At 50.6% G+C, this 18,207-nt stretch overlaps 2 protein-coding genes across 2 annotated transcripts; one reads left to right on the top strand and one right to left on the bottom strand.

The window, feature by feature from the left end:
• Positions 1-14: 14 nt before the first annotated feature.
• Positions 15-2,377, bottom strand: LOC119926985 (N-acetyltransferase 8-like). Its single transcript, XM_038745481.1, has 2 exons — positions 2,242-2,377; positions 15-799 (listed from the first exon to the last, which is right to left on the bottom strand). Exon 2 carries the CDS (start codon positions 775-777, stop codon positions 106-108), a length of 672 nt encoding a protein of 223 aa, XP_038601409.1. The 5' UTR covers positions 778-799; positions 2,242-2,377; the 3' UTR covers positions 15-105.
• Positions 2,378-11,453: 9,076 nt separating this feature from the next.
• On the top strand, positions 11,454-17,699 carry LOC119927324. Its single transcript, XM_038745930.1, has 4 exons — positions 11,454-11,632; positions 14,227-14,313; positions 15,120-16,785; positions 17,661-17,699. Exons 2-4 carry the CDS (start codon positions 14,298-14,300, stop codon positions 17,662-17,664), a joined length of 1,686 nt encoding a protein of 561 aa, XP_038601858.1. The 5' UTR covers positions 11,454-11,632; positions 14,227-14,297; the 3' UTR covers positions 17,665-17,699.
• The last annotated feature ends 508 nt before the right edge of the window (positions 17,700-18,207 follow it).

The raw sequence follows: 18,207 nt of genomic DNA, 5'->3' as shown, positions 1-18,207 counted from the left end.
AACCGACTGGCTGAATGAATTAGTGCTTGGGTGAATACTGAGCCCTAGAGTTGGTAGACCTATTCCCTGCCCACAAGGAACTTGCCATCCGGGAAGGGTGACATTTCAGGGAAGAGGCGGGATGGGGTATTTGTAATGAAAGAAAGGAATCGCCACCAGCCTCCAACTGAGGGAACAAAATGATTCGCGGACTTTGAAGAAGCCCAGGCTCTCATAGAGCCTGTGGGCCGCATACTGCACGCTGCTTGTGGTGAGGGTGACTTCGGCATAGCCCCGAGCTCGGGCAAACTGAAGCAGAGTCCTGGCCAGTGCCTTCGCGATGCCCCGGCCTCGATGCCCCCGGTCCACATACATGTGGAGCAGCTGGAGCTTTTTTCCTCCTCTGGTGGGACCCTCCTCGGGGAGACAACCCACCATGCCCACCACCCTCCCTGCAGACTCGGCCACCCAGAAACAGGAGCCTTCTTCGCTCAGGTAGAATTTCCGGATGTCGGACATGTCCGTGCGGCGGGCGTTCTTTATGTAGTCGGTCCAGGGCAGCCTGATGATGAACCACGTGGCGGCTAAGAGGACCGGGAGGGCGAGGAGACCTGGGAAGATGGGTTTTGAGCCCACGAACAGGGCAAGCGGGATCCCCAGAAGGAGCAGGTAGGTTCTTGCCTGTTTCAACAGGTGTCGGAAGGTGATGGGGACGTGCTCCAATGTCCCCCGCGTGAAAATGTCCCACACGGCCTCGAAGTCCTCCTCCTGATAGCGCCGGATGCGGAAGTGGGACATGGGAACCTCCGGTCTCCGTCTCCTACGAGATCCCAAGGGAGAGGTCAGCCCCTCTCCTGTCCATCTTGGGAGGGGAAACCCGCCTCATGTCATCCTTCACCTCGAACAGTGGCAGGGACGCACTGAAACTCAGCTTTTTACTGTGCGGAAGAAGGCACTGGTAAACCTCTTCCATAACTTTACCAAGGAAAATCTACGGATGCACATACCAGAACGACCTTATGACAGAGGACGGGATGTTCTGAAGAGGGCGAGACCATGAAGTTGCTATGGGTGGAGAACGGCTCGACGGCATTTGAGGAAGAAGCCGTCCCCCACCACCTTGTGGGGCCCGACCCCAGGTGTCATAGCTGTAGTGCACGGGACTGGGCGTCGGAAGGTCATGGGTTCTAATCCCAGCTCCGCCACTTGTGAGATTTAAGCCCCATTTTCCAGTTGCGATCACTGGGGCCCAGAGTAGTGAAGTGACTTACCCAAGGTCACACAACAGACAAGTGACAGAGCCGGGATTAGAACCCAGGTTCTCCTGACCCCCATGTCCGGGCTCTATCCACTAGGCCACTTGAGACTATCCTCTTCTTCTTGTTCAAGACAGACAAATGACTAAAGGGATTCCTCCCCCTCCTCCCACTGACCTGTCCTCCTGGTCTCCTCAGATTGGCTCTGAGACCCTGCCTGAGTATTCATTCATTCATCAATCGTATTTACTGAGCACTTACCACGTGCAGACTACTGTACTAAGCGCTTGGGAGAGTTCAATACAACAATAAACAGCCATATTCCCTGCCCACAAGGAGCAGGAAAGAACTCCATCCACGGTTTAATAATAACGATGGTATTTGTTAAGCACTTACTATATGCAAAGCACTGTTCTAAGCGCTGGGGGGATACAAGGTGATCAGGTTGTCCCGTGTGGGGCTCACAGTTTTAATCCCCATTTTACAGATGAGGGAACTGAGGCCCAGAGAAGTGAAGTGACTTGCCCGAAGTCACCCAGCTGACAATTGGCGGAGCTGGGATTTGAACCCACGACCTCTGATTCCCAAGCCCGTGATCTTTCCACTGAGCCACGCTGCTTCTCTGGGCCGACGCAGCTACTGCCTCCCTCCGCCTTCCCCTCCCTCAGTTTTGGAAGCCCCGTCAGCTCCCGCACATCTCCAAGAGGCCTTCCCGGACGAAGCCCCCCTTTTCCACTTCTCCCTCTCCCTTCTGCGTGGCCCTGACCTGCTCCCTTTTTTCTTCCCCCTTCCCAGCCCCACAGCACTTCTATCGATCTCTGTCATTTATTCATTGGTATGGATGTCTGCCTCCCCCCTTCTAGACTGTAAACACACTGTGGGCAGCGGATGTGTCTGTTTATTGCTGAACTGTCCTCTCCCAAGCATTTAGTACAGTGCTCCGCACACAGTAAGCACTCCATAAATATGATTAAATGAATGAAAATGAATGAATGTCCCTTCTCACCTGCTGTGTCCTGTTACCAGAGCTGGGATTCCAGCAACTTTTCCCGTTGTAGTCTTCCCAGCCGCTGTCCAGTTGTCTCTCTTTGGCTGGTCTTATCCGTCGGCCACTTAGCTGGGCATCTGAAGGTCAATGTTCAGCCTCTGCGGCGTCCAGTCTGACTGTCAGAGAGGATCCAACCCCCATCCTGGGCCAGTTCCAACTCAATGATGCATAAAATTTCCTTCCAGGGTTGGGGGCACACAGGTCACTAGAGAAGCAGCATGGCCTGGTGCCTAGAGCACGGGCCTTGGAGTTGGAAGGACCTTGCCACTTGTCTGCTGGGTGACCTTGGGCAAATCACTTCACTTCTCCGGACCTCAGTTCCCTCTTCTGTGAAATAGGGACTAAGACTGTGAGCCCTGTGTGAGACAGGGATTGGGTCCAACCCAGTGATCTTGTAACTACTCCAGAGCTTTAGAACAGTGCCTGGCACACTGTGAGTGCTTAACAAATCCCACAGTTACTATCATTATAGTCAGCACTAAACAAATGCCATAAAAGAGAGATGGAGTCAACAAAGCACTGACAAAAAAAGGGGTCATGGGTGAGGTGAACAGTGTTACCCACAGACTCCAACTTGGTACTCGTTCCATCCCCCTGACAAATGGTTGGTAGAGTCGGTAGACATATTCCCTGCCCACGACAAGCTTACAGTCTAGAGGATGAGCTTACAGTCTAGCAGGTCTCTTCATCTGTAACGGAGATAACCATGCCTGCCTCTCCCTGCCTAACAAAGTTGGTATGAAGAGGGAATATGACTGTGAGCCCACTGTTGGGTAGGGACTGTCTCTACATGTTGCCAACTTGTACTTCCCAAGCGCTTAGTACAGTGCTCTGCACACAGTAAGCGCTCAATAAATACGATTGATTGATTGATTGATTGAAAAAGCACTTGAGAAGGGGGAGGTAAAGGACCGTTCAATTCAAGGTGATTCTTATCAGTCACCCAAGCTTCATTTTGTAACTCCCTCCCTCCCTTTCCTCCCTCACTTCTTTCTTCCTTCCCTCCTTTCTCCCTTCCCTCCCTCCTCCTTCCCTTCCTTCTTCCCTCTTAACTACTCCCCTACCTCCCACCTTTCCTCCCTTCCTCCTCCTTCCCTTCCTTCTTCCCCCTTCCCTACTCCCCTACCTCCCTCTTTTCCTCCCTCACTCCTTCCTTCCCTTCCTCCATTTTCCCCTCCCTCCTTCTCTTTCTTCTTTCCTCCCTCCGTCCTTCTCTTCTTTCCTCCCTCCCCTACTTTCCTCCCCTCCTTCCCCCCACACTTTTCCCTGTTCTGCTCAGCTCAGTTGAAAACTTAGCTGTTCTCCAGGAGAATGAGAGGTTCTGACCTCAGGAATGCTTAGGTTGAGTCCTAAACCCAGCACCGGTCACGTGAACGTCCTCCCACTCCGGGCCATTCACCCCAAGTGACCCCAATGTCCCCACGGGAGTCCAGTCTGAAATTGGATGTTATAAACTCAGGGACCAAGGTCCAACTGGGTTAACAGCACTCCCAGTCTGGGGGAGAAGTTAGGGAGGGAGGGCTCGCTGCCAAAACAAACGGGAAATCAGGTTTGCAGTTGACGGCGACTTCTAAAATGCCACCCTCCCCCTGCTTCTCCCTCCAAGCACAGGCCTGGGAGCAAGAAGGACCTGGGCTCTGATCTCGGTTCAGCCACTTGTTTGCTGTGAGACCTTGGGCAAGTCACTTAACTTTCCTGTACCTCAGTTACCTCATCTGTAAAATGAGAAGCAGCGTGGCCTGCTGGACGGAGCCCGGGCCAGCAATCAATCGATCAATCATATTTATTGAGCGCTTACTGTGTGCAGAGCGCTTGGGAAGTACAAGTTGGCAACATATAGAGACGGTCCCTCCCCAACAGTGGGCTCACGGTCTAAAAGTCAGAAGTCAGCAAGTCAGAAGGATCCGGGTTCTAATTCTGGCTCTGCCATGTGTCTGCTGAGTGACCTCGGGCAAGTTGCATAACTTCTCTGTGACTCAGTTACCCCATCCGTAAAACGGGAATTGCTGCCATAAGTCTCGTGTGGAACATGGACTGTATCCAACTTAATAATAATAATAATAATGACGGCATTTATTAAGCGCTTACTATGTGCAAGGCACTGTTCTAAGCACTGGTGGGGGGATACAAGGTGATCAGGTTGTCCCACAGGGGGCTCACAGTCTTCATCCCCATTTTACAGATGAGGGAACTGAGGCCCAGAGAAGTGAAGTGACTTGCCCAAAGCCACACGGCTGACGTGGCAGAGCCAGGATTCAAACGCATGACCTCTGACTCCAAAGTCCGTGCTCTTTCCACGGAGCCGTGCTGCTTCTCATAGCGGCGTCACGCTAGTTAGTTAATCAACTTGATTAACCTGTATCTACCTCAGTGCTTAGTTCAGCAACTGGCACATAGCAAGTGCTTAACAAATAGCATTAAAAAGAAAAAAAAGAAGATGAAGATTGTGAGCCCCGTGTGGGACAGGGACTGTGTCCAACCTGATTAGCTTGTATCTGCCTCAGCGCTTAGAACAGTGCCTGGCCTTCCCTGACTAAACCCTCTTTTCCTTTTCTTCCACTCCCTTCTGCTTTGTCCTGACTTGCTTCCTTGATTCTTCCCTTCTCCCAGCCCCTCAGCACTTGCGTACATACCTATAATTTCCTTATTAAAGTCTGCCTCCCCCCTCTAGACTGCAAGCTTGGTGTGGGCAGGGAATGTGTCTGTTTATGTTGTCCTCTCCCAAGTCGCTCAGTACAGTGCTCTGCACACAATAAGCACTCAGAAAATACGATTGATTGAATGAATGAATGGGTTTTCCCTCCTCTGCCTAGGGATTAGCAGCAGGGCTCCTAGACGCACATACAAACACCATCCCCATGGGAAGTTGAACCCAAAAGGTTCTGTGGATATTTTGTCCTTAGGGGAAGTGGACCTTTCCATATTATTCCAGCAAGGGGCACAACCACCTCTCTGGATCCATCCCTGAACAGGTTCTTTTCCTTTTTGCTGTTTTTTAAGCGCTTACTAGGTGTCAAACCCTGATCTAAGCGCTGCCTGACATCTTTCCTGGCTTTAAGTGTCAATGCCTGCTTCGGAGACGGGGGATTAAGACTGACGTGGATTGGGACATGAATTGGGTCCAACCTAAATGGCTTTATTAATTTGATCGTATTTATTGAGCGTTTACTGTGTGCAAAGCACTGTACTAAGTGATTGTTATCATTATTAATAATAATAATGATATTTGTTAATCACTTATATTCATTCAATCGCATTTATTGAGCACTTACTGTGTGCAGAGCACTGTACTAAGCGCTTGGGAAGTACAAGTTGGCAACATATAGATATGGTCCCTACCCAACAACGGGCTCAGCTTAACATACTACTGTGAGCCCCACGTGGGACAATTTGATTACCTTTTATCTACCCCAGTGCTTTGAACAGTGCTTGGCACACGGTAAGTGCGTAACAACTACTGTCATTACTATTAGTAGTAGTATCATTATTATTATATGCCAGGCACTGTACTAAGCACTGGGGTGGATACAAGCAAATCGAGTTGGCCACCGTCTGTGTCCCATCTGACAGCCTCAATCCCCATTTTACAGATGAGGGAACGGAGGCCCAGAGAAGTGACGTGATTCGCCCAAGGTCACACAGCAGACAAGTGGCGGAATAAGGATTAGAACCCATGACCTTCTGATTCCCAGGCCCGAACTCTATCCACTCGGCCACACCACTGGATAAGCAGCAGCCTTGCCGCGAGGGCCACGTTCCCCCTGAGAGGTTTCCACTGTCATTTATTTGGCACCTACTGGGCAAAGAGCCCTGCCATGGCAGATGGGGATGACAGCATTCATTTATTCATTCAGTCGTATTTATTGAGCGCTCACTTCGTGCCCTGTGGTGGGCTGGATCCCAAAAGCTGGGCAAGAGGCCACCAATGAGCAATTCCTGCAGAACCTAACAAAGAAGGTGTTGGGCACATTTTACTCTTTAACCTGTACTGGACAATCCACACTGAGTCCTCCTTCTCCCCCGAATCCCTCCCTGGATTTCACAGTTCCCACGTGGGGACCCCAATTTGCTCCTCATGATCACTGGCCCTGCAATATAAAATACTGTTTAAACATTCGGAGCCTACCAATTCTCTCTCCCCTTCTCAGGGTCGCATCTGGAGAGTTTCCCGTACTGTACCAGTCTCGGCTACGGGAGGGAGAGTCACGCTTAGGCCTCCCCATTCCACTCCTAGCTTGGACGGTGGCTAGCGAGTGGAAGGCAATCTGTTACAAGTCAAAACTCACCCATGCTGGGCAGCAGCGGCCCGGGAGAGAGTCGAAGGCAGAGACTCGAATTTTTTGAGCGGACGGAGGCAATGGTAAACCATTTCCGGATTTTGACCAAGAAAACTGTACGGATACGCTACCTGAATGATTGCGGATGGAGAGCGGGGCGTTCAGGGAGAGATGTGTCCTTGGTGTCGCTATGCGTTGGAAACCACTCGACGGCATAAGACAAGACAATCCTCTCTCACAAAGGGTTTGTACGTATTTATTACTCTATTTATTTGACTTGTACATCAATCAATCAATCAATCAATCGTGTTTATTGAGTGCTTACTGTGTGCAGAGCACTGTACTAAGCGCTTGGGAAGTACAAGTCGGCAACACATAGAGACAGTTGTACATATTTATTCTATTTATTTTATTTTGTTAATATGTTTTGTTTTGTTGTCTGTCTCCCCCTTCTAGACTGTGAGCCCGCTGTTGGGTAGGGACCGTCTCTATATGTTGCCTACTTGTACTTTCCAAGCGCTTAGTACAGTGCTCTGCACCCAGTAAGCGCTCAATAAATACGATTGAATGAATGAATGAAAGGGGGTTACATCTCCCGGGGACTTCTGTAAACTCTCTATGGGCAGGGAAACCCATCTGCTAATTCTGTTGGATTGTACTTTCCCAAGGGCTTAGTCCAGTGCTCTGCACCTAGTAACCGCTCAATAAACTCCAAGATTGATTCTCCAACTATCACTGTGGGCTGGAGTCAGCAGTTAACTTACTCTCCGTTTACCTGGAAACTGAGCAGGAGAAACTGAAAGTTTGTATCCCATTCCCAAACTTTCTCTTGGGAGCCTAATGTTGATATTCTGGATGGCAATGACACCTGTCTACCTGTTTCGTTTTGTTTTTCTCCCCCTTCTAGACTTTGAGCCCATTGTTGGGTAGGGGCCGTCTCTATTTGTTGCCAACTTGTATTTCCCAAGCGCTTAGTACAGTGCTCTGCACACAGTAAGCGCTCAATAAATATGATTGAATGAATGAATGAATGAATTTGAAATTCCTGGAAGAGCAGGAACTTACGAGAAACAGAAACTTTTCTTCCCACACTAGGTTATGCTGAGCCACTCATCTGTTTCCTGACCTCTCTGGCATCACAGAGAAGCAGCACGGCTTTGTGGAAGGAGCATGGGTTTGGGATTCAGAGGTCGTGGGTTCTAATCCTGGCTCCGCCACTTGTCTGCTCTGTGGCCTTGGGCAAGCCACTTAACTTCTCTGTGCCTCAGTTACCTCATCTGGAAAATGGGGATTAAGACCGCGAGCCCCATGTGGTACAACCTGATTACCCTGTACCTACCCCTGCACTTCGAGCAGGGCTTGGCATATAGTAAGTGCTTAACAAATACGATCATCATTATTATCGACAATACAATAGTCTGGACCTGGTGTGTAAGACGAACTGATTAGCTGATGAAGTGCTTTCAAGCAAATATGTGGCACTTTAACTTACTATCCCTTAACCCTGGAAACTGACTGGGAGAAACTGAAAGTCTGTATCGCGTTCAGACACTGCTTTCATCTTTCATTACCTTGAAACCAACATTCTTATAAGAAGGAAATGTCTGTGAATGGGATACAGACTTTCAGTTTTTCTGGTTTCGTTTCCAGGGTTAATGGATAGTAAGTTAAGTACTGTCTCTTTGCTTGAAAGCAGTCATCAGCTAATCAGTTCATCCTACACATCAGCATCCAGGCTATTGTATTGTTGGTTCCGGGGAGATAATTGCTAATAACTGGTAACTGAGAGTAATTAGCAGACAGTTAATTGCTCTCCCACACTTCAAAACCTCACTGAAGGCACATCTCCTCCAAGAAGGCTTCCCTGACTATGCCCTCCTCTCCTCTTTCTCTCACTCCCTCCTGCGCTGCTCTTACTTGCTTCTTCCTTCATCCTCCCACCCATCCCCACAGCACATATGTAGAGATCTGTAATTTATTTATATTAATGTCAGTCACCCCCTCTGGATTGTGAGCTTGTTGTGGGCGGGAATGTGTCTGCTTACTGTTATATTGTACTCTCCCAAGCACTCAGTATAGTGCTTTGCACACAGTAAGCGCTCAATAAAGAGAAGCAGCGTGGCTCAGTGGAAAGAGCACGGGCTTTGGAGTCAGAGGTCAGAGGTTCAAATCCCAGCTCCGCCAATTGTCAGCTGTGTGACTTTGGGCAGGTCACTTCACTTCTCTGGGCCTCAGTTCCCTCATCTGTAAAATGGGGATTAAGACTGTGAGCCCCCCGTGGGACAACCTGATCACCTTGTAACCTCCCCAGCGCTTAGAACAGTGCTTTGCACATAGTAAGCAATTGATAAATGCCATTAAAAAATAAAAAATAAATATGATTGAATGAATGAATGAAAGGGAAGTTGGGAAAAAGCTGAGTTGCTCGGAGCAATCAAGTTTGATAAGAAAGGTTTCTATTTCTTCTAAGCTCCTGCTCTTCTAAGAATGAGACAAAGGAATCAGGTTGGGCCCAGTCCCTGTCCCACATGGGGCTCACAGGCTCCCGGTCTTAATCCCCATTTTACAGATGAGCTACCTGAGGCACAGAGAAGGTAAATGACTTGTCCAAGGTCACACAGCAGACAAGTGGTGGAGTTGGGATCAGAACCCAGGTCCCCTGATGTCCAGGCCCGTGCTCTTTCCACTAGGCCATGCTGTATGTCCCTGTAGCCCGGGTTTAGACGGTCCCAACCATAAGTGGGGATCCCAGGCGTTAAAGGAGCACCGACCACACTCCCAAGGCAACCCTGAGCTATTCCCAGGTGGCCCGCAGCCACGACTGTCGTGCTACTAGACGCACAGAAAATGCCAGGATTAGACTGGTTCTGTTTAGCTGGGGTTGGGGAAAGAGGAGAGGAGAGTGCTCATAGTTGAAGCGGGGGGTCTGCATCCCCATCACCCCTCAACACCCCCCCCCATTCCTTCTTTTCCCTTTCTAGCAGCTGGGAACTGCCTAGGGATGTGACCCCTTGATCAGAGGGAGTATCTCCTAGTATCTCCGGCTTCTAACCCTGACTTCAATCATCATCATCAATCGTATTTATTGAGCGCTTACTGTGTGCAGAGCACTGTACTAAGCGCTTGGGAAGTACAAATTGGCAACATAATTTGCCATAATTTGCCAACGTAATTGGCAACTTCAATCTTTACAGGTGTTTAGGACAGCGCTCTGCATACAGTTGAAGGAGTCGTAATGGAGCGGGTGCAGCGGAAGCTGATATCGCAAGATGATGGAGTCGTCTATACCTCGGCACAACCCGGATGACCATATGACTGCTGCGTCACCACACCGCGGACCCCGCCTTTCTGCGGCAGCTGATAACAAATCGGATTTCTGACCCGCCTTCCTGCGGCGGTCGATAACCAACTGGGAATGACCAACGAAAAGAGGAACTACGACAAAGGCCTATAAAAACCCCTACGCGCGGACCCTCGGGTCTTCCCTCTCCCTTAAGGAGAGGAGCCCGCCAGGAGCGTGATCCCATTCGGTTAATACTTGAATTGGAGCCTTAAGCTGGGAATGAAATCTCCCTGACCACCCCGGCTCGTGAGTCGCAATTCTTTGCGTCGCGAGCCGGCCCTGCGCGTCGGTTGGGTGAGCGGGGAGAGACGCTCGCGCCCACGCGCCGACAGCACAGTTAAGCACTCAATAAATGCCATTTTTTTCCAGTATTTGTTGAGCGCTTACTATGTGCCAGGAGCTGTACCGGGCGCTGGAACTGATACATGCTAGTGAGGTTGGATACAGTCCCTGCCCCACATGGGGCTCACAGTCTTCGTTCCCATTTTACGGAGGAGGGAACTGAAGCCCACAGATGTGAACTGCCCAAGATCACCCAGCAGACAGGTGTCGGGGCTGGGATTAGAACCCAGGCCCATCAGTCTCCCAGGCCTGCGCGCTAACCATTTCGCCATGCTGCCATTGATTAACACCCTCTTCGCCCTCCCTCTTGAGACTTTCTTTTTAAGCACAGAGCATCCAAGGAGAGCACAGCATTCCCCAGTGGCAGACCTTGGGTGCAAAAGAGGAAAAGAACCAAGAGAGGAGCCTGTCTTCTTCTGAAGAATAAAAATAGCCGAATGGCCAGGCCTCAGCTACTTCCCACTTCTCCTCCACCCACACGACCACGGCACAAACGGCCCAAGAGGGACTTTTAGAGATGTTGGTGTGGTTCCCCGGAGCACGGAGCCTGAGAAAAGCCAAACTAGCTTTGCTCATTTCTCCGTTTGATTTCGAGTTTTCGGGGCCAGTTCATTTCCTCTTCTCCCATTCTTTACTATATCACCCTTGCACTTGGATTTGCTCCCTTTAATCACCCCTCCCTCAGCCCCACGGCACTTATGTCCCTATCCGTGATTTGTTCATTCATATTAATATCCCCGTCCCACATGGGGCTCACAGTCCTAATCCAATTTCCAGATGAGGTAACTGAGGCCTAGAGAAGTTAAGTTATTTGCCCAAGGTCGCAAAGCAAACAAGTGGCGGAGCTGGGATTAGAACCCAGGTCCTTCTAACTCCCAGACACAGGTTCTCGACACTAGACCGCACTGCTTCTCTATTGAGCCAGGATGGTCGCTTTTGGAGTGGAGGGGGGTTGCAGGAAAAAGTCACAAGTTTTAAGCAGTCAATTGTTTGTATAAGACAGTAAAGAGCCTGTATTCCATCCACTCTTCGGGTCAGGTAACCATTCTATTTGGTGTGGGACCTCAAGGCATCTTTTCTAATCCCCAGTCAGGCAGTTTGGCATCAAAGGGCTGCTTGGAAAACAGCCATCTTAAAAGCAAAACCAAAACTCAGAAAGGCAGAAACTGCTTTACTCACGCTGCTATCGGGCAGTCGACAGTTTCTGGTCTTGTAAATCAGCTGACTTCTGGGTGGAGGAGGCTCATGAAGATCATCGGGAAAATAACCCGGCGGGATCTGGGAAATAAAAGGAAGCAGCCACCCTCTCACAGACACAGTCGGCCCACGACACACCCGAACTGAGCCAAGAACTAAACCGTGAGGAGCTCCGGGCCCATGGAACAAGGTACAGTCCCTCTCTGAAGCAGGCCAGGGATCATATCTCGTGGGAATTAATGTGGCCTAGGGTATACTGCATGGGCCTGGGATTTAGAAGGACCTGAGTTCTAATCCTAGCTCTGCCATTTGTCTGCTGTGTGACCCTGGGCAAGTCACTTCACTTCTCTGTGCCATATCTATAATTCTATTCATTTATTTTGATGCTATTGAGGCCTGTCTGGTTTGTTTTATTGTCTGTCTCCCCGTTTCTAGACTGTGAGCCTGTTGTTGGGTAGGGATTGCATCTATCTGTTGCCGAATTGTACTTTCCAAGCGCTTAGTACAGTGCTCTGCACACCGTAAGCGCTCAATAAACACGACTGAGTGAATGAATATAAAATGGGGATTAAAACTGTGAGCCCCACGTGGGACTCCCGATTTGCTCGCATCCATCGCAGCGTTTAAATCAGTGCCTGGAACGTAGTAATCGCTTACAAATATCACCTTTGTTATACGAGAAGCAGCGTGGCTCAGTGGAAAGAGCACGGGTTTTGGAGTCAGAGATCATGGGTTCAAGTCCCGGCTCTGCCAACTGTCGGCTGTGTGACTTTGGGCGAGTCACTTCACCTCTCTGTGCCTCAGTTACCTCATCTGTGAAATGGGGATTAAAACTGTGAGCCCCCCGTGGGACAGCTTGATCACCTTGTAACCTCCCCCAGCGCTTAGACCAGTGCTTTGCACATAGTAAGCGCTTAACAAATGCCATCATCATCATCATCACCTTATAATTATGATGATTATTAGCAAGCAGAGAGCGGCAGCAAGGAAAATCAATTCCCACGTAAACGTTCCCTTGATCCTGGGGCTCCTGCAGAAGGGTCAGTGAGGGAAGTCTAAGGGAGGAGATGAACGGCGGACACAGCCCTTTCTTAACCTCCAGGACCAGGTGGAGGCAGGATGGGTCAAGCACTCAATAAGTAGAATTAATTGATTGCTAGAGTCGCTCTGCCGGTAGCGCTATCCTTCGATCCATCAATCTATCAGTCGCATTTACTGAGCGCTTACCATGTGTAGAACACTACTACGAGCTTGGGAGAGAACAAAATAACAGAGTTGGTGGATTGTACTAAGCGCTGGGTGGATACAAGCTATTCAGGTTGGGCCCAGTCCACGTCCCACATGGGAGTCAGAGTCAAAACTCCCATTTTCCAGATGAGGGAACTGAGGCCCAGAGAAGTGAAGCGACTTACCCAAGGTCGGGTCGGGACTGGAATCCAGGTCCTTCTGACTCCTAGGCTTGTGCTCTCCACTGGGCAATGCCGTTTCCCTATGAGGAAAAGAGCTTCTCTTCCTCTTCCATCCCTCATATCTGCCCTTGGACTTTCCCCCCAAAGTCGGTTTGCAGTCTGCTGCGGCTACAACCAGGATTTCCAAATAGTTTATACCGGAGTCCTGCGCTGGAGAGTTTCTGCTTCCTCTCACCTCTCCGTACACAGTAAAAATAACAATAATTATTGGGGTATTTGTTGAGCATTTACTATGTGCCGGGCCCTGTACTTAGCGCTAGGGTAGATTCAAGCTAATCACGTTGGACGCAGTCTATGTCCCACGTGGGGCTCATGGTCTTAAACCCCAATTTAACAGATGAGGTAACTGATGAACAGAGACGAAAAACAAATAGTCCAAGGTCACACGGCAGATAGGTGGCAGAGCCGGGATTAGAATCCAAGTCCTTCTGTGCTCCGGTTTACACTATCAATCAATCAATCAATCGTATTTATTGAGCGCTTACTATGTGCAGAGCACTGTACTAAGCGCTTGGGAAGTACAAATTGGCAACACATAGAGACAGTCCCTACCCAACAGTGGGCTCACAGTCTAAAAGGGGGAGACAGAGAACAGAACCAAACATACCAACAAAATTAAATAAATAGGATAGAAATGTACAAGTAAAATAAATAAATAAATAAATAAATAGAGTAATAAATATGTACAACCATATATACATATATACAGGTGCTGTGGGGAAGGGAAGGAGGTAAGATGGGGGGATGGAGAGGGGGACGAGGGGGAGAGGAAGGAAGGGGCTCAGTCTGGGAAGGCCTCCTGGAGGAGGTGAGCTCTCAGCAGGGCCTTGAAGGGAGGAAGAGAGCTAGCTTGGAGGAGGGGCAGAGGGAGGGCATTCCGGGCCCGGGGGATGACGTGGGCCGGGGGTCGACGGCGGGACAGGCGAGAACGAGGTACGGTGAGGAGATTAGCGGTGGAGGAGCGGAGGGTGCGGGCTGGGCAGTAGAAGGAGAGAAGGGAGGTGAGGTAGGAGGGGGCGAGGTGATGGACAGCCTTGAAGCCCAGGGTGAGGAGTTTCTGCCTGATGCGCAGATTGATTGGTAGCCACTGGAGATTTTTGAGGAGGGGAGTAATATGCCCAGAGCGTTTCTGGACAAAGATAATCCGGGCAGCAGCATGAAGTATGGATTGAAGTGGAGAGAGACACGAGGATGGGAGATCAGAGAGAAGGCTGGTGCAGTAGTCCAGACGGGATAGGATGAGAGCTTGAATGAGCAGGGTCCCAGGGAGTTCCCGCCTATTTTCACCTCCGCGCGTGTGTTTCTCTTTCGCCAGACATCTTTGCTGTCCTCTAAGCTCGTTCTGACCCCGGAAGAGGCCGTTGGCCACAGAGAAGGATCCCAGCCATGAATTCAGACCAAGGTAGGTCCTCTTGGTGGGCTACTGGAACCCCTCCAGTCGATTTGCCTCCCCCTCCTCCCCGCAGAGCGTTCTCCCTCCCGTGGGCGCGCCGCACTTGTTGACTGACTCAGGGAACGTGTCTGTTATATTGTTGCGTTGTCCTCTCCCAAGCACACAGTACAGCGCTCTGCATACAGTAAGCGCTCCGTAAATACCGCTGGTTGATTGAGGTAGCTGAGGCTTGGTACCACTGTGGTCACCACTCATTCGATCATATTTATTGAGCGCTTACTGTGTGCTGAGCACCTTACTAAGTACTTGGGAGAGTGCGATATAACAATATGACAGACACATTCTCTGCCCGCAGTGAGCTTATAGTTTCGAGGGGGAGACAGCCATGCACGTATAAGGATTATTATTATTATTAAATGCCCTGTCCGAGGTCATACAGCAGACTAGTGGTGGAGGCGGGATTAGAACTCAGGTCCTTCTGACATCCAGCCCCGCGTCCCCAGCCCCATGAGTCCATTCTGCTTCTCTGTCTACTTTCTCTATTGCACTTTTTCACATTTACTCCAGTGGCCGGCCCATAGTAAGCGCTCAATAAGTAGCCGAATGATTTTTTGTTTCTCCTGGCCCTTCTAGGGCTCCAGAGTGCAGAGTGGGATCCAAGATTAGACCATCCAATGCCATCAAGGCACTAGTATCGGGGACACGTAGCCTGGCCCGGGTCCTTTGGCTTGGCCACCGGGGCCCTCAGACCCAGAATCGCAAGGTGAGGGACACAGGTCCCCTAAAACGCTCAACTCTGTGCCGACTCTTAACAGGACGAAGAAAGGAAGGGGCCTCGCGTTTCCTGTCCAGCTCCACCAGGATCCAACACAGCCAATACCCTCCTCTGTATAAGTTAAACCTGCGGCACGAGCAAATGGGAGAGCATAGCCCTTTCCAGAAGTGCACCTTTGGGACGAGTTACCGGCATAAGGAGAACAAGGTGATCATGCTGATGGGAGCCACGGGAACTGGGAAGACGATGATGATCAATGCCATGGCCAACTACATCTTGGGAGTGGCGTGGGAGGACGAATTCAGGTTCAAGCTGATCACGGAGGAGACGTTCCGCTCTCAAGCGGAGAGCCAGACCTCCATCATCACCGCCTATCACCTGGCCCACCAAGATGGCTTCCAAGTGCCCTACAGCCTCACCATTATTGACACGCCAGGTTTCGGGGACACCAGGGGCATTGACCACGACCAGGCCCTGACCGAACACATCCGAGAGTTTTTCTCCTCCCCTAGAGGCATCGATCACCTGGACGCCGTGTGCTTCGTGGTGCAGGCGTCCCTGCCCCGCCTGACACACACCCAGCGCTACATCTTCGACTCCATCCTCTCCATCTTCGGGAAGAACATCGCCGACAACGTCCGGGTGCTGGTCACCTTTGCCGACGGGCAGAAGCCTCCGGTGCTGGAAGCCGTTAAGATCGCTCAGGTCCCGTGCCCCAAGAATGGGGCCGGAGACCCGATTCACTTCAAATTCAACAATTCTGCCTTGTTCTGCGGCCAGGCCCCGAAGGCCGCCAGGGAAGCTGGGGAGGAGGAAGAGGAAGAGGAGGTCTTCGACGAGATGTTCTGGCGCATGGGCAACGGCAGCCTGAGGAAGTTCTTCACGGAGCTCGACAAGTTGCAGTCCCAGAGTCTGAGCTTAACCCAAGAAGTGCTAAAAGAACGGAAGCAGCTGGAAGTCATAGTGGAGGGGCTGCACGTCCAGATCCAAAACCACCTGATGAAGATGGAGGAGTTCCGGAAGATAACAGAGGTCCTGGAGCAGAACAAGGACAAGATGAAGGCCAATGAGAACTTCGAGTATGAGACGTCCATCATGGAACCTCAACAAGAAGCCATTAAGGGTTACATTACTAACTGCCAGAAATGTCATTACACGTGTCATTGCCCCTGTCTCATAGCAGATGACCATAAGAAACACAACTGCTCGGCAATGAACCAAGCCGGGAATTGCAACGTCTGTCCACAGAAGTGTCACTGGAATGTCCACTTCAATCAGCTATACAGATGGAATTATGTTCCCAAGACGGTGAAAGGGACGTACCAGAACCTGAAGGAGAACTACGAGAAGGCCCACGGGGAGCTCAAGTCAGCCGAACAACTCTCCCAGAAGTTGAAAGAAGACCTGGAAAGAGTTGAGAGTGAAGCCCAGAGCCTCATAGAGGATCTGTCTTGCTGCATCCACAGACTGGAGGACATCGCTTTGAGGCCCAACCCTCTGTCCATCCCCGAATACATCGACATCCTCATTATATCGGAGAAGGAAGAGGCCAAGCAAGGATTCCAGGAGAGGATCGAATCCCTGAACAAGCTGAAGACGAATGCCGAGCTGCTCTCCACAGTCAGCCAAATGCCAGTGGATGGCCAAAAGACGCCTGCTAAGGAGAAGAAAGGAAAGTGGTACCAGATGTCAAGCCGATTCGCTCGGTAATGAGTTCTTCTTCCTGATTTATAAATACCAACAAATTTCATCGGGGGTGGGGGTAGCGTTAACAGAGGGCTTTATTCGTAACGTTTCAGGGAGGGAAGACTGGGGACCGGAGCCCTAACTGGGGAGGGGTCTTGTTGCAGGGGGAGGGGTGGATAGAGAATGGGGAGATTAAATATTAGTCAGGGAAGGATATTTGGAGAGAGATGATTTTAGCAGAGCTTTGAAAAGGGAGAGAGAAGTGGTCTGTTGGTTATGAAGAGTGAAGGAGTTCCACGTAGGAGGCAGGGGGATCATCAGAGAGAGGGAGACAAGAGCAAGAAACAGGTTGGTGTTAGAGGAGTGAAGTGTGAGGATTGTGTTGGAGTGGGAGAGGGGTGAAGTGTGCCTACTGGGTGGTAGCGGGAAAGAAGTGAGGATAGGGGATAGGTATTGGGAAGAGAACTCTCTCTTCCGCCCACTTCCTCCACTGATGCTCGGGGACCTTAAATATCCACGTTGGTGACCCCGTTGATCCCCCCCAGCGGCCCTCTTCTCAAACCGCTTCTCCAACTCTGCTCCTCTTTCGGTTCACCTGTCACCTCTCTGTCTGCTGTTTCACCCATGTCCTCTCACCGGCAGAACTATCCTCAAGATTCCCAGAGGCCTCCAAACTCTGGACCCCCTCCCTTTGGCCCAGATTACACTCCACTGATAGCCCTCTCCTCCTTTGACCCCCCACCCAGAAAAAAAAAATCCAGGTATCAGAATAACGATGACGATGGCATTTATTAAGCGCTTACTATGTGCAAAGCACTGTTCTAAGCGCTGGGGAGGTTACGAGTTGATCAGGTTGTCCCACGGGGGGCTCACAGTCTTCGTCTCCGTTTTACAGATGAGGTCACTGAGGCCCAGAGAAGTGAAGTGACTTGCCCAAAGTCACCCAGCTGACAAGTGGTGGAGCCGGGATTTGAATCCATGACCTCGGACTCCCGAGCCCGGGCTCTTTCCCACTGAGCTACGCATACCCTGCCTACTGAAGTCAACGTCCCTCGCTCCTGATCTGCCGGCATCACCAACCCCCAACTCCCAGCCCTAGATCTCGTCCACAGTCAGCATTTCCACTTCTGTCCTTGTGAAGGTGAGCGATTCTGGCAGAAATGTTGACACCAGGCTGCCTATTGCCCGGTGTCGTTTCACCTTCACTTGCTATCGCCCTACTCTTTCTTCTGCTCACCGACAGACCGCCCCCTTCATCCCCTCCGACAGCCGTAGCCCCCGTCGAATATTCCAGATCTTTGACTTCTGAAGCCCCTTAGTGGCCTCCCCCCTCCTCTCTTGCTAATCCTCAAAGCTCTCGCCAATTGCTTTTTTGGCAAAATAAAATGATCTTTCTACTCCAGCGCCTACGAGCAGTGCTTGCCTTATAGCCAGCGCTTAAC

This window comes from Tachyglossus aculeatus, chromosome 4 (assembly GCF_015852505.1).
Source record: "Tachyglossus aculeatus isolate mTacAcu1 chromosome 4, mTacAcu1.pri, whole genome shotgun sequence".
Lineage (NCBI taxonomy): Eukaryota > Metazoa > Chordata > Mammalia > Monotremata > Tachyglossidae > Tachyglossus > Tachyglossus aculeatus.
This window is presented reverse-complemented; position numbering and strand designations above follow the sequence as displayed.